The sequence below is a fragment of the Numenius arquata genome, chromosome 12 (assembly GCF_964106895.1).
Source record: "Numenius arquata chromosome 12, bNumArq3.hap1.1, whole genome shotgun sequence".
Classification (NCBI taxonomy): Eukaryota; Metazoa; Chordata; class Aves; order Charadriiformes; family Scolopacidae; genus Numenius; species Numenius arquata.
This window is the reverse complement of record NC_133587.1, coordinates 41,721,568-41,737,848: the sequence shown is the minus strand read 5'-3', so window position 1 is coordinate 41,737,848 and position 16,281 is coordinate 41,721,568. Positions and strand designations below refer to the sequence as shown.

The window sequence follows — 16,281 nt, the reverse complement described above, 5'->3', positions numbered from 1 at the left end:
AGGGGCTCTCCCGAGCTCAGCACCAGCTGGTCTGCAGCACGCTAAACGCTACCCAACTGCAAAGTTAAGCAGACAGGATGAGCCATCCAAGTCAATGCAAACCGCTGTATATATAATATATAGAATCATAAAATCATAGAATCGTCTAGGTTGGAAGGGACCTTTAAGATCATTGAGTCCAACCATTAACATACCACTACCAAAACCACCACTAACCACATCCCTCAGCGCCACATCTACGTGTCTTTTAAATACCCCCAGGGATGTTGACTCCACCACTTCCCTGGGAAGCCTGTTCCAATGTCTGGTAACCCTTTTGGTGAAGAAATGTTTCATAATATCCATCCTAAACCTCCCCTGGCACAACTTGAGGCCGTTTCCTCTTGTCCTATCGCTTGTTACTTGGGAGAAGAGGCCAATATATGTATGTATAATCAAGCATGGCTTTTCCTCATGCACTACCTCTGCCTGTATTCCTTGAAAATCTGCTTGCAGTGTCCATGGCGATTAATGATTATCCATACAAAGCAGGAGGAGAGACCGCATTTCCTCTGCACGCTTTTGCATCTTTCCAGTATCATGTCTGCTGTAGGACAGGACTTCGCCATCTGTCCCAGCAGCTGCTCCCGGTTTAAGTAAATGCTTCTTTAGAGTTCACAAAGCCCTCTCTAATTTCCTAATCTGCATGGTTTGATGGCATGCCTATTATGAAAATGGAATTGATAGTTGTAAGCAATTAGCTGAATGCTCCCATCTTTCTTTCTGATTAGCTCGAGTAGTTGCACAAAATCTGGTACATGGCTCACAACTGTCCCAAGCGGTTTTTTCTTGCTTGCAGGGTGATTCAGAAACTCTCTGCTCTGGGTAGAAAAGACAGAGGGAAGGAAATCTCTCTCAACAAAACCAAGTAGGAATGGCTAAATTCTAAGATAATTTTTGGTTAAGACACCCCCCCACCCCACCCCCCCATTTCTTTTTACCATTAAAAGAACCAGTAAATATAATAAAAAAAATCACAACACAAAACCCACAAACAAACCAAAACCTATAAACTCATGATGGAAATGTCCAAGTATTCATTTTTTAATACAGTTTTTGGATATTCAGAATTTTCTAATTGTTTCAATTCAATTTCATATGAAAGAAGCATTCTCCTCTTTTCTTCTCCCACACCACTCTTATCTTTTTTAGTTGGTTTGACAAATAACAATGAATTGACAGTACTGATACTGATCAGGAGACAAGGAGGACTTTTTTGTCTTTAATCCCTGCCTCCCTCCTCCCCTTCTCCCCCCAATTAGGTGAAGGTTGAAGAGCTGTTGTAGCTTCCTAGGAAGCAGAGCAGGTTAAGCAGCTAAATGACTTTATGGCATTGCATCTTGCATATCCTGGTGATGGTGGAAATATCTTCTCATCTCCCTCAAATGGAGGGTACATATGAGCCAGTGTTGCACATACTTAACCACTGAATTTATTTTACTCCTATATCCTTTATTTTTCTTACCTCTTTCTAATAATTCTGATAGCTTTTCATACTTTTGGCTTTCGCTTGTATCTTCCAGGTCTATCACCCCTACCATTTCTCTATATGTTGTGTGAAAACGTACCCCCATATCCTCATTTTAGACCTGCTGATGGACAATTTCATTAAGAACCCCTTCTCTCATACACAATGGAACAATCATCCCCACCTACTTTCCCCACAACATTCATGATTATATTTACCTCTGACTTACACCCTTTCAATCCACATTTTTCCAGACAGAAGAGCATTAATCTAGCTACTCTGCTTGTCCAGTGTCTGTCCATACCTTTATTCATACATTGTTCCAATGATGGTGGACCTATTCTCCTTTGGACATGAACGTCCTGCTACCATCAGCTCCACCTTCCGTAAGATTTTCTGGCTTTGAACTTGGTCCCTCTACTGCCCACACAAACATTCCAGAGGTATCACTCCAAGTCTTCTTCCTCTGCCTCCAGGATCCTCATAGCCCTGTACAAGGGGTCTAACTCTGCTCTGCAGTGAATATTTATGTTCATCGCTGGTCCTTGGGGAAAATGGACAGACATTCTTCTACAGCAGAACACTGCACACACAATTTATTAATTGGGATAGACCTTCTGGAACAGGAACAAACACACGCAAAACTTCTAATTAAATTTCCTGATTTATAAAAGTATTTGGGAATGACGTGGAAGAGACTGTAAATCAAAACAACTTTGCAGATTGCTTTATACCAACCAGTCAAGGGTCTGCTTGAGGAATGACATGAATTATTCATGGCATAGAGGAAGGGAAGTGAAGTGTTAGTGGAACCAAGATAAAACCAGAGCATTTTCTTTATAAAGGGTGTTTGATCTGGGTAGGAGTTAAACACTAAATGGGTGAACTGAATAAATGCAGAGAGATAACTGTATTCCAAGAAATTTGTTGCCTATATCTAGCTCTCATGAGATTTTTCTCTTTCTTAATTTCTTTTTGCCTCTCATCTGTTTCAAATGCACACTTCAGACTCAGAAATACATTTGAAAGTTTGTGTCATAGGTGAGGTTTTAGCTCTTTGATCTTAGCAGAAGAAAACCTCTTATTGGCTTTTTACAGGTGCCTGAATTCATACAAAGAGATATAAGGTCAGTAATTTCTAAGGGGTGTTTGTTATTGTCTCCCTCGTGCTTCTCTAGCTCTTCCCTCTAATAGCTTCTAAAGGAGAGGGGAAGGTCTTTGAGTAACAATCTGTCCTGCTTCTCTATCATCATATTCCATGGTCAGAAATCGATTTTTTCAAGCAGAAGCTATTAAAGCAATAGCAGTTCTTATCATTTACTCTCCTTGAGATGCTGCTGAGCCCACTGGAACATCTCTAGTTCCGTTTTTATTATTGATCTATCCTACTGTTACATGGAAACACCTGAGACTTTCAGATAGCTATTGTTTGCACTAAACTGGATGCTGAAGTGGTTAGATCTAGGAGAAACTTGTGGGGTAAGTCATGGCAAGATAGTTTCCAAACTTGCTTCATCTGCCTCAGTCATGACCTCACAAGATTATTCATTCAGTACAATTTCTGCCTTGTGTTTCATGCTATTTCATATTTTCAGTATGTCATAATTTCATGATATAGTAAAACCTGTGGCGTGGTGTCAGCATATCACACGACAGACAGAGCCTTCAGTTTCTTCATTTGTTCTTTTTCACATCACTTGGCCTGTAGTTATTTCTGCCATGTCTCTGCTCCCCTGAAGTTTACTGCACCCTGGATTTTGGGAAATCCTCCATTTTCCCTTCTCTTCCTTTCCCCTTCCTGCACATCACATTTCTAAGTGTGAAGATCCCGATCCTTAATAAATACAGATGATTCCTCCCTTCGTAACATCACATGCTCCCCTTAATTAGGCACCTTTTGTAAAGTCTGTTTGTTTTCTCACACTGAAAGCAGAGCTATCAAACTCTAGGACAAATTTCTCAATAGAGTTTTTGATATTGCAATCACAGTATACTAGGAAATATTTGCAAGAAAAAGATGCACATTTCTGGGTAGGTGGGGATAGAGCAACTCCACAAGCCATGGTCTGGCAGTGGGCTTTCAATATAAGGACCTCAACAGAGTGTGCACCGCTATCACTGGACATACATGACTTGGGTTGTCCCACAGTGCGGTGGGGAGGTTCAGACACTGCTTAGAAAACCTCTCAGCACCAATCTTCAGAACAGCAGGGCAAACATATCGTGACACCTCAGCCACAATCAAATCTCAACAGTCTAAAGAAAAACTGAGCTGTAAACAAGCCATATATCCAGAAAGCCACCTGTTTCTTCAGTCAATTATATCCCTGCACATTCCCAGAGCTGGCTAACAGGAAGGGTTCACTCTTAAATGAGAATGTAAAATCAACACTGATCAGTGGAAATGGGATAAACTAGTGCTGGTTTCTGCCTTGGACCTTCTGGTGTCCAAGACAAATGAGAAAAATGAACATCAAACAAGTGCTGGAGGCTGCCTTGATGGGCACAGGGAGCAGAATCGTTGGCCAACCTCTCCCCTTTTCTCTGACTTCAGGGTGGGCTGGGCAAATAATTGGCACAATTCCACGTAAATGAGAAGGTTTCCTAGAAATTCTGCCTTTGTGATAAAAAGGCACATTTGCACTGAGCATGAGAGCAGGTCAAGGGCCCTCAGTGAACAAACCTCCATAGCAGATGCGCTCAACTGCTTGTTTCCTTTTAAATGAGCATTGTAGTCAATAAATAGCAGGTCTTGTTCATTTTGGGGTTCTTGATAGCAGTGATAATGTCTTCTGCTTATCTGCTGCCATCTGCTCATTCCTTTTCTAATTTTATTCTCTTTTTGTTCCAGTTTCAAAATCAACATAGAAAAAAGGAGAAAAGAAATTGAAGAAAAGAATGCTGCCTTGAGAGAGATTAAGATGTTTTTAAAATAAATGAGAATAATTTTTGGAAGATGCAGAATGAATGTGATTCTGCATTTTTGGTTGTTTTTGTCTACTCATTATAGCTTTCCTTTGCATAAGCAAAAGGTTGGGATTTGTCTCACCTATCTTTTTCCATGCAAACGTAGGGAGCCTAGTCTAAAGTAGACTATCAGGTTCCCTGTAGAGGCCATATCAGACATCCAAAGGTGATCTCATCCCTTCCTCAGAAATGTCATGGGATAACCCATGTCCTGAAAGTGCTGGAGGGAGAAATTAGACAAGGATTTTAGATTAGATGCTTAATGTTAGGTGCCCACAGTTCAGTGGAAAGAACGTCATCTGTATGTTTAATTAATCAAAAAGATAGGCTGCAGAACACCAGCTCCCTGAAGTCCCTATCCACATCCTACTTACAAATTTCATTCAACTGTCCCAGGACATGGATACACTCTGCCCCAAGACTCACTCTGAGCCAACATGGACTCACAGAATCATAGAATGGTTAGAGTTGGAAGGGACCTTAAAGATCATCGAGTTCCAACCCCCCTGCCACGGGCAGGGACACCTCCACTAGAGCAGGTTGCTCAAAGCCCCTCAAGTATGTTTGGAGGGCTCTATACAGAGCACGTGAGGACTCTGCAAGCTTGCAGGTAGCATCAGTGGAGCTACCTGTAGTAGCCTATTTAACCAGTTGCTTCAAAGAGGGGCTCGTTCTTATGTTATTTCACAGAGAGGTCTTCCCTTTGCTCTGTGCAGTTGTGTAGAGTTGTGTGTGTGTACCAGAACTGGAAGGGCTGGGCAGCAGTAATTGCTGGGTATGGCTTCAGTCTGAACCATTAGGACCAGTATATTAACAGTAAATGACATACATCCAATGAAGTTGACTCAATTGCCTCTGTCCTAATGAAGTCAGATAATGCTACAAAGGATTAGTCAATGTCGTCCAAAGTGAAGGTATGGAGAGAAGGTGTCATTTCCAAAGCTCTCTATTGATGGATCAGGAAAAAACCAAGAGATGACAGAATTAGACCTTTGCTGTCCATCGTACCAAGTTTGCCAAAAGACCATCAGTCAGACGCCAGGAATGATACCAACCATGTTTTGTTTACAAGTGATCATAATAACTGAGATGTACATAGGATCAAATGGTAGTTAAAATAACTTTGGGCATGATATCAAAAAAGAGAATGAAAAAAAGACAACAAAGACAAAAGACAAAAAAGTTCTTGATTCATATTTGTTGAATTGAAACGTACTATAGAGAAAAAGATATCTTTTAAATTCAATTGAAAAAGCTATCTGACAGAAATGTATGAATGTGCAAGTTCAAAATGATGAGGATGTAAACCAAATAAATAAATAAAAATAATCTTTCTCATGCAGCTTAGACCTCTTAGATCCCAATCTCCATGTAGAAGAAGAAAAGCTTGCTGTTTTCAGGAACCAATGCTGATATATATCCGTGTCATTTCAAAATTCTTATTTAAGAGAAAAGATTGCAAACTTAAACACTTAGTGTTGCTCTGCACAAACATGTACATTAGAAGTGACACACAATACAACTGCCAACTTTTGTAGCTGGTGTTAGCCACGGCAGTCTGGTTACGTGACTGTCATCCCACCCTAGTTCTTGCCTGAAGAACTGCACGAAACCTTCTAAATGAGCACCAGCCTAACAAACTGTGAGTGCACCTAAAAGCTCTCAACAATAAGCACAGACATCTTCATGCTCATTCTAAGACTCCAGGTAGCCAGTAAAAGCATTGCTTCTATGGAGACCCAAAGCCAGATATGACTTGGAGGATTTGCTTCTCAGCATGTAGGATTTGGGATTGCTGCACAGGACAACAAGCAGCAGCTTGAAGCCAGGAAATGTCCTGAGCCAGATGGACAGCATTCTTAGCAATGGCATTCAAAGGAGGGGAGATAATTTTGCTGACAAAACCGAGGATTCACCTAAGACCGATACTTACAGTCTTAGCTTGCCTTTATAGCACATAATGCACAAATCGTATCTGAATATTCAGTGAACAGGTGCAGAACTGAGTCCCTCACCCTCAGTGAGTGACACAGTCCGGTCTTTTTCCCTCTCTGTATCTTTGGCTCACTGCATATGAAACGGTGTGGGTGCATCAGAAAAACACGCAGAAGCAGCCCTGGAGATGTCCTGGATCCTTAACATCATCTAATCACTTTAAAAGCTCATCAAAGCTATCTCCAGAGTTAGTCTTTACTTCCTACATAAATCCCCACTGGAACCTTCCTCCACTTTCTACTGTGACTCTATTCATGGCAGTTTGCATATTCTACTTTTGTGGGATTTTGGCTTAAACTGCTCTTTCCCTTCCTTGATTTCACTCTTGCAAAGGGGACTCTCACCTTTTGTTTTCATAAATGAAGCAAGTGTCAGTAAGCCAGTTTTCCCATCTCTTCTAGAATAATGGGCTTTTTATTTACCAGAATATCTATCTTCCACAGCTTCAGTTTCTCTTTGTCATTTACATGCATCTCTCATGTCATTTACATGTCATTTACACAAGACTAAAAAGCAGTGGCAGTATTTTTGGAAACCACTGTAGGCTGAGGAAAATCATCTCCTACCCTCCTGTACTCTGGAGGAACAAGAGTAGCCTTGAAGTAGCCACGCTACTCCAGTGGCTCACAGTGTATCTCAAGAGCCTTCCAAGTACTAACCCTGCCCAAGGAATGAGGAATGATGATGTCCAGTATTCAAGAGGACATGAGGAAACTTAATAAATGCTTCAGGTGGTCAATCAGAGTGGTATTTTCATCTTCTGTGATCTATGATATATTGGGCAAATTTCCGTTATCTGGTTCCTGACTGCTTCCTTGCATTATCTCTTTTTATTTCTTTATGCACAAATGTCACAATAGTTCTCTGAGAATTTATATTGTCTTCTCATGATATGGTTTTAGAATTTCAATCTGTTGCAGCAGGTTATATCTAAATGCAATAGGAGGATGGCAGGGCATGAACCAGTGCTGGCTGGCAACGCCAACGAGGCTCTCTGATGGCTTCCTACCCACATAAAAATGAACTGATGACAATGCCTGTTCCAGACAGCACTGTCACAGTTTGGCTACACCTGTGAGATTGTGCACCCTCCACTATTGCAGCACAAGTATAAATTCATGGTGTGGGACCCATCAATGTAGACAAGTTCTGTTTCCCCTAACACTACCAAGCACTGTGTATGAGTGAATTTCTAACACCAGGAAAGAGTTGGTGTTTGATGCAAAAATGACGAAGACAAAACAAGTAAGGGGATGAGAACGTTATGTATTGGAGAATGGGGGTAAATCAGGAACTCGTGGAGCAGGAGAATGCAGATATGGCTGAAGCTGCAGTGAGAAAAATACTGGATTTGTTTCGATGCACTTGACCAACACTGAAGGATTCTGAGTTGAACTATGCAAACACGCGTATGTTGGGGATCTCAGCTCCACACAGGGAAGACATAATGCCTGGGTGTCCCTGGAAGTGGCACTACCTGCCTGCAGAATCCGGACAGCTCTGTTCTAGATGGTTTGAAAATAGGAATTTCATAGTCGAAGCTTAAAATCTGTTAGTGATAATTTTTACTGTTTGACTTGTGCACGATGGACAATTTGCTTTTGGAGAAACTGTGGGGAACAAAACCCTGTTATAAATGTCATCTTCTGGAATGCTCTGGTCAAGGGATAGCAAGCAATGCACAAAAGGTGCCAAAAATAATTTCATCCATCTCCCTCATATGATACTGACAAATGTCATGAAATAATGAAAATCTTCTGAATTTGTGAATGGCATAAAAATTTAATGTCAAATGACATCAGGACTATACTAGGCATTTTAAGGTTTCTAAATGCCACGAGATATTTTATCCTTTATTTACCATGAGATAGGATATTAGTCATTTGAAGAGCATATTCTCCATTAGGCAGGAAAATCACATTAACTCTTTGCTTCCCAGTATTTCATCCTTTTCCTGCTATAAGTATAAAGAAGATTTTCTCTTGCTTACAACTTTGGTATAAGCTTTCATGTTCCTGCAAAGGGATCAAAGAGTAGGATATAAACATTAAGCAGATGATTGATTTCCTTGAAAGCTATTCAATGATACTCACTACTACAAAGGAAGACCTGCTTCACAAACTTTAATGGCATTAATTTTGCAACAGATCCTATGAAACAAGAGTCAATCTTACCCTCCCTTTATTTAAGGCCGTATCTGCTTTCCACATTTGTATATGATTGTACAAAGTGCATAGCTCAAAGAAAATCAAAGCTGTTGTTTCTGCTTTGGAAATGGCATCAGGTTTTTTGGTTTTTTTTTTTTGTTTATAGAAGGAGATGTTAGCACGTATGCTCTGCAGAGGTGGGATTCACCTGTATTTTAAGACATTCACATCTGCCAGAACCATTCTACAACCATTTGATTGTAAATGGTGAGAAATATGTGGTTTATAGATTTTGTTTAACTCATCCTGAAACTGAAGTCTGAAAGTCAGCTGAACTGCACCTCTGAAGAGTCTGTTTCTCACCACTGACTGTAAAACAAGCTCAGAGATAGGTTTACATACAGAAAACTCTAACATCAGTTGACACGGATGTCATTCCAGGTTAGAAATCAGTTCCATAAATACAAGTATCTTAGCAGCAGTTGAGGCATCCTCATAGATTTCTCAGAACCTCCAGGGTGTCTCAAATGGCACCAGTTGTTTGTTTAAGAAGCTGAATGGAACCCTCAGTGTCTACAGTCCAGATGTCTACCTGTGAGCTTAGTGTCTGCACTTCTACTACACTCAAGAGAAAATTTATCAATCCAACAAATGGTATCTAAAGAGCTGCTCAGGTTCCTACATGTAGTTATCTGTTGACTGCACTGTCTAGATTACTGTTAATGCTAGTGGAATCCCAGACACCTGTCTCCTACAGAAACATGTGCATTAGAAACGGCAGAAATTAAGAGTGCTGAATCCACTTTCTCCAACAAAGAAAGTCATTCTGTGCTTTACCATACTAAAATAGGAGAAATGCATATTTTCATGGTGCTGCTCATCTGATCTCTTTAAGCGACTAATCTATGATGAGCTGAACCCGTGCCCTAGCCACCACTGACCAAACCAGCCAACTCTCCAGTGACTGGAAACCCTGGATGACAGTCAGATGAAGAAAATGACACTTAACCAGAGGAAACAATGTGAAATCCCCCTGGAAGGCTGCTAACGTTGCCAGCTGCAAGGCTAGGTGACATTTTCTGGGCTCACTGCTCACAGAACACCACAAATGCCAGCAGCCACACTACAACACGCTTATGCAGGGAAGGGTCATGGGTTGCCTTGTGTCTGAGGCTCTTTCTTGCCATAGTACATTGAGACAAGTGCACAGAGAGCACAAGGGATGCCCTGATTGTTCTTGGTGGAGTTTGGATTTCTTCCAGAATAGGAACCATTCACTTGCCTAAGCATAGGTTTTCTGAGATACCCTTAAGTACCTGAGACATCCCACAACATGTGCATTGTAGGAGAACTGCATCTTTCTGTAGGGGAACCTGGAGACTACCTGAGATGTCCTAAGACATCTAAGAGAGCAGTATATGCCTCTGAGTGGGCAACTTCATTGAGTCTCATAAGTCTATCTTAGAGCAAAATTAAAGGCATCCCACTTTCACTAGCTTAAGTTCACGACGAGATAAATATATGATCATATTTGTATACAGACTATAATATATATATTTTAATTTTGTCATTGCTCTGCTCTGGTGGGATAAAGTATGAGAAAATCTTCTTAGGGAGTTGTTTGGTTTTTTTCTTCCTGTTTAACTAGCTCTTCTGGGTCTCTAAAACCAAGTGAGTGAATGTTGTACTCAGGAGAGGAGAGGACACGAAGCATCAACAGCAGGCAATTATTCCGCATGGCTGGACCAATGCACAGGGGTCCCGTCCTGCAAGCTGTGATATTACAGCAGCTTCTGCCTGCTTTCCCTGGGTGTTGATGCAGCAGCGATGAACTACTGGGAAGCTTTGGAAACAGGGAGGTTATGCTGCTACATAAGTAGGGCTTTGGGGATTTTGAATTTCCCTTCTGGGTCTGCAAAGACTTTTGGTGGGGCCTTGGGCAAATCATGTAATCAGCATGTGTTGGTTAATCAGTGTAGTGTCCTGGTCTGTTAAACAGGGATGATATTGTATCCTACCTTCCATTCATAATCTATGATGTGTTTGGACTGTAAGGCTGCAGAAGTGGAGACTTATCAGCTTGGTGCATAATCTGCAGTGCAAAAGAGCTTATTTCTCTGTGAAGGTCTGCAGGGCTACTATAATAAAGATAGTAAACAATGACTATGAACTACCAGAAGACAGAAAGTCCTGTTGCTGCACAGCCCTTGAGACCTGAGTTTTAAATTAAAGCTTCCCAGAACATGCCAAACAGTGAGTTAAGCTACTTTCTCCATTAACCTACCCTGCCCGTTATTTGCCAGGTTAATTTCCTGGCCTGTGGCCAAATTCATCATTTCAGCAGAAAAACATTACTTTATTGCACACAGTTTCAGGTTGGTTATCTCATGTCAGAGACTTAATTAATTACAGTGTTAAACCGTTCATTTTGTACAACAAACATACTATTACACAGGTTGATGCAATTTTCCCTGCACAACATCCATATTATTGGATTGCACCAACAGACACTTTTGCTTCCCTGTGATCCAACGTAGCCCATGGTGCTGCAAGAAGGATAGGGAGGATGCTCTAATGGTTTGGACAGTCATGTATAGCTTGGAAACCTCCTTTACCTTGTGCAAAGGGCTTGTATCTTCCTCTGATTATACCAAGAAGCTTCCCCTGGGATGTGATGTGGAACCCCACATGCAGTGAAGCCACAAAACCATTTCACTGAGATGAGGTGTCTGGTTTGGCTTACCGAGAAAAGTGGTGAGGAATCTGAAGTACTTTGGGCACGGCCGTACCACAACTTCTCCCACCTCCGCTTCAGGCCAGCATGTGATGTTGTCCCATTGCCTGCTGCAGCCTGGGGAGAAGAGAAAAACAGATGGTAGAACAAACATGAGTGGTATCCGCTGGAGAGAGGAGAGGAACCAGGGTAGAGCACAGCAGTTGTGCAAAAGCATGTGGAGCCTACCACCATGGTGGAGGCACCTTTTGGAAAGAAAGGCACGGAAATATTTTCTTTAAACATTTAGCTTTCAGCTTCCCCAGTCCCTGAAATTCAGCACTGGTTGTGTCTGTAATTTTCCAGAAGTCAGCACAGAAAGAACAGCAGATCTGTGCAAGAACCAGGCAAATCAGAGTTAACAGAGAACAATGCCCTTTTTGAGATGAAAAAGTCAGAAATACCTAATTAAATATCTCTCTTCCTTGCCCTTATCTCTCCCTCTTGCATTAAAACACCTGATCTGAGCTGAAACATTGCCCTCCTTTCTCTGCTTCCCCCAAACTTCTGTCACCAGCTTTTTCTTCCCCTTGAAATGACATCACCGTGCAGGGGATGTGCTCAGCAGGAAGGGGACACTGATGACAATCAAGAGATCAGAAGCCAAATCCCTTCTCAAGAAGCAGTTTTTCTCCTTAAAAAGGGAGAAGGTACAAACCACTCCTGGAGACTGAGGAGGGGCAGTGCTGTTTCCAGGAAATGCTCTCTACGGAAGGGTGGTGCAAGGTGGTATACTCTTAGCTATCCAAGCTACGAATGAAGGTATAACCAATGGAGCTAACTTCAGGGAGAAAACTTAGGATTTTGTTAAAATTAAGCACTTCTGAAGATGTTTTGAACAGCATAAAAACTTCCTGAGAGAAAAAAAATCGTCAGGCGTGTCCTTCCTATGGAGTTATAACATGACTTTGTCCTTTTATTTCTGCTTTCTCAAAAGATATCGCATACATGCTGCACTGTTGAATAATGTAACATTAGCACTTATGCCAAAAGGAGCTGGCAGACTTGCATTAAAAAAATTCAGATGTGTTTTTGCCTTGACATGTTATATATATGGCAGTTCTTACTAGAATTTTGAAAACATTTTTTTTCCCTTTAAATTTCCAACAGACAGGCACTTCAATTGCTGCCTGGATTAGATAGATGGGTTGTCAACAGACCTCACTTTTTTATAGCACCTCTGCTCTCGGTTATTTGTCATGCCCCATTAGATTGCAACACTTCCCCAAATGTGACTAACGTGTTGCTGTTAAGGTCAACAGCGTAACACGAGAAACTAGAATATGAAGAAGAAAGCTTTGAGAAAAAACTCTTTGCATGCAAGCAAAGGGAACTATGAAAACCACTGTCAAGCTGCATTTCTCAGTAATTATATCCCAATCTGAAATTCCTCCTTCAAATCATCTTTTGCCACCTGAGCTAAGAAAAAGGCTGGTGTCATCATCAGTCTGTTCAGACTGAGGCAGCATGCTCTCTCAGATCAATAAAGAGAGCACACAAAAATGCTTTGAAGCTGAAAAAAAACCCCTCAGCTCCTTTCAAAATTATTTTACAGGTTTTTCCTTCCTTCCTTCTTTCATCAGCAAACAGAACTTCTTAAATGAAGTCCTGAGGTGAGTTTATTGGAGCCTTAAAAAACGAATAACTGATGGTATCTTCTTCGTGCACGCTCTTCTGTAGTGTTCATTAAAATTCAGTTTTCAAGTTTCTAATATCAGGAGCAAAGCTCAGTTTCCACAGCATCATACTTATCTGCTGCCAAACAGCCAGCAGCTCCAAAAGTATTAAGATATTAGATATTCTGCCCATTGAAAATAGATGATTTCATGACAGGATCTTTCATGTTTTACAATCTTTACTTCCATCAACCTCAATGCACAGTGCACCCATCACCTCAGGACACGTTATAATGCAAAATAAAATACCAGGTGATGGTATCAGATGGCTTTTTAAATGTCCTGAATTAAGCACTTTGAGAATTTTTGTGATCTGTATCTTTTCCTCCGTTAGAATTTTTCACGACAACCTGTGATGCATGAAGAAAGCTATTAGGGGTTCACTTTTGTAAAAAAGCTCTTTCTGATTAAAAAAAAAAAAAAAAAAAGACACACAAGACTGCCCTTGCAAAACACACAAAGTAGATCTTTAAAAATTATTGCCTCTTTGAAGACGTCTCATATATGCCTGTGAGCTCTTCCAACATCGTCCTTCCTCACTGATCTCCCTAGATGTGCTGACACTAGCTGTGCAGCTGCCTGGAAGGGTTCAGGTTTTAAAGGTGGGATTCATATCCCTAAATATATGCATCTAAAAGTCAGACGTGTAAACCCGAAGATGCCAATGGAAACCAGAGCCCTGGATGGCACTTCATGTCACTGTAGGATGGTTATCTAGAGTTCAGCAAATGAATCATTCTTTGGAGATGGTGGTGTTCCAATGACTAGAAAAGGGCCTGCATGAACAACACAAGTTTAAAGAACTGGAACAATACAAAGATTGACACCTGGTTTACATTTGTAGTCCAACGCTTGCAGCTTACCCTGTCACCAGCCCATTGCACCATCAGGCAAAAATTTGTGCCTGTCCATCAAATCCAGGACACAGACAACCTTTATCAAAGAAAACCATTTTCTGGAAGACTATTTCTCCAACACTGATAGACCTTACTCTGTCAAACTGCTGAGATCAGGAAGTTGGCCAGCAATATCCAGTCATAGAATAATAGAATCATTTTGGTTGGAAGAGACCTTTAAGATCATCAAGTCCAACCATTAACCTAGCACTGCCAAGTCCACCACTAAGCCATGTCCCTCAGCACTACATCTACCCGTCTTTTAAATACCTTGAGGGATGGCGATTCCACCAGTTCTCTGGGAAGCCTGTCGCAATGCTTGACAACCCTTTTGGTGAAGAAATTTTTCCTAATATCGATCCTAAACCTCCCCTGACACAACTTGAGGCCATTCCCTCTTGTCCTATCACTTGTTACTTGGGAGAAGAGACTGATCCTCACCTCTCTACAACCTCCTTCAGGTAGTTGTAGTATGTGATAAGGTCTCCCCTCAGCCTCCTTTTCACCAGGCTGAACAACACCAGTTCCCTCAGCTGCTCCTCACAAGACTTGTGTCTAGACCCTTCACCAGCTTTGTTGCCCTTCTCTAGACACGCTCCAGCACCTCAATGTCTTTTTTTGTAGTGAGGAGCCCAAAACTGGACACAGTTGAGGTGTAGCCTCGAGTCATGTCACTGTGACAGAGGAATAACTGAGAAAACTATTTGAGGGCAGAAACAGCTGAAACGTGCCTTGGAAAAGGGAAATTGCTGTCTTCCGTGTGGCATTGCTTAACCTTCATGGATATAATAAAGATGACAACTTGTTTTGCCTGATCAAATCATGTTTGGTGATTGCTAAGTACTTTTCCATTAATTAATTATAAATGTTGTCTTCTCCCTTGCACTCAGTATCTGCAGGGAGGATGCAAAGGTATTTATTAAACCCTACCCAAGGCAGCAGGTAGAAATGAGCCATGAATACACCTACTGTTCAACTCCATTTCAGTCTAAAGAACTAACTCCTCTGCTCATTTCCTTGTTACCAAAAGCCAGGGAATACACACTGCCAAGGGCTGTGCTTTGCTTCAGAAAGGATCACAAGTGAGTCTGGAGAAGCAGCGTTAAAACAAGCGTGTGACTGTTTCAAGACAGTAGCATTTACCATGCCCCTGGGTAATCAAGTATACTCTTTAACCTCTTGTCATTATAAATAGATAGACATATATATAAAAGAAAGCCTTTTCCTTTTCAATTATTTGAACTGTGACTTCCAGACACTCAGCTTTGTTGCCTGGTCAATCATGAAGTGCTTTCTGGAGCCAAACATCATCTTCTGGAGGGCTGCGGGGAGAAGTCCTTCACAACTCTAATGAAGCTGCCTTTTAACCTTGCTTCAGATAAGCAGATCAAACCACTCATCACTGCACTGTAAGGCATACAATTAGTGTAATTACTAGCAGCCACCTCTATCCCTCATGAAGCAGCCTCCTGAAGTCTTACTCAAGGAGGACCATCAATGAACAGGTTGGAAACTGTTGGCCATGCGCCGGAGCTCAGATCTTTACATCCAACAGCTCAGCCTCCCTCTTTGCAAGCCAAATGCCCCAACTGCAAGCCAAGGGTTGCACTAGCCTCAGCTGGGCTTTCCAGAGCCCTCCTCAAAGAGGCTCTGACTCAGAAGTGGCTGAAGACCACTGACACAGTCTTAGCTGCAGTGAGTTAGGAAACCCCATCACAGCTGCAGAAGGTGATAACCTTTTCCACTGTCTCTGCTAAATGTGAATCAAAGCTCAAACCCTCATTTTCTCTCCCTTTAAAAGGTTAATAAACAGAAAACAGGTCAATCATTACGAGGCACAGGTATACAGTGGTTTGCAGAACGGACAGACTAGAGCAAAAAACCCATTTATGTGAGTCATATCTACATTTACAGCAAATACACGGTCAAAGCTTATCTAGGAAGCAGCAGAGAATAACTTTCCTTCATGAATAAACATGACTTCCAGAGCTCTGGCAGGGCTCTGAGATGTAACTAAGTTTGGCTGAGGAGAAAAATGAATGGCAGTAGGCTGGTGTCAGGCACTCTTTTAACCCAGGTGAACTCCCAATTCAGAAAAAAGCCCTTTCAGCACATCTCTCATTCACACCAAATTCTCCTTAATGAATGGGGTCACTCCTGGACTCTTCTGAAGGGTGTTCACATACAAGACTTATGCTTTTTTAATCCACGTTCAGATGCAAATATGCTCATTCGATGCCTGGCATATCTCGGGATCTCTGCATGCCTCTCACTACCCACAGGTAGAAAACAGGAAGGCAAAGGCGTAGCTTGATTAAGC

The 16,281-nt window shown here is 41.5% G+C and overlaps 1 protein-coding gene across 1 annotated transcript in view; it reads right to left on the bottom strand.

The window, feature by feature from the left end:
* The window catches only part of LOC141470754 (vasoactive intestinal polypeptide receptor), a 76,564-nt gene that overhangs the window by 43,583 nt on the left and 16,700 nt on the right, over positions 1-16,281 (bottom strand). Inside the window, exon 2 of the mRNA XM_074156983.1 lies at positions 11,360-11,467. Coding sequence (XP_074013084.1) covers positions 11,360-11,467 — 108 coding nt within the window. The remainder of the gene's footprint in view (positions 1-11,359; positions 11,468-16,281) is intronic.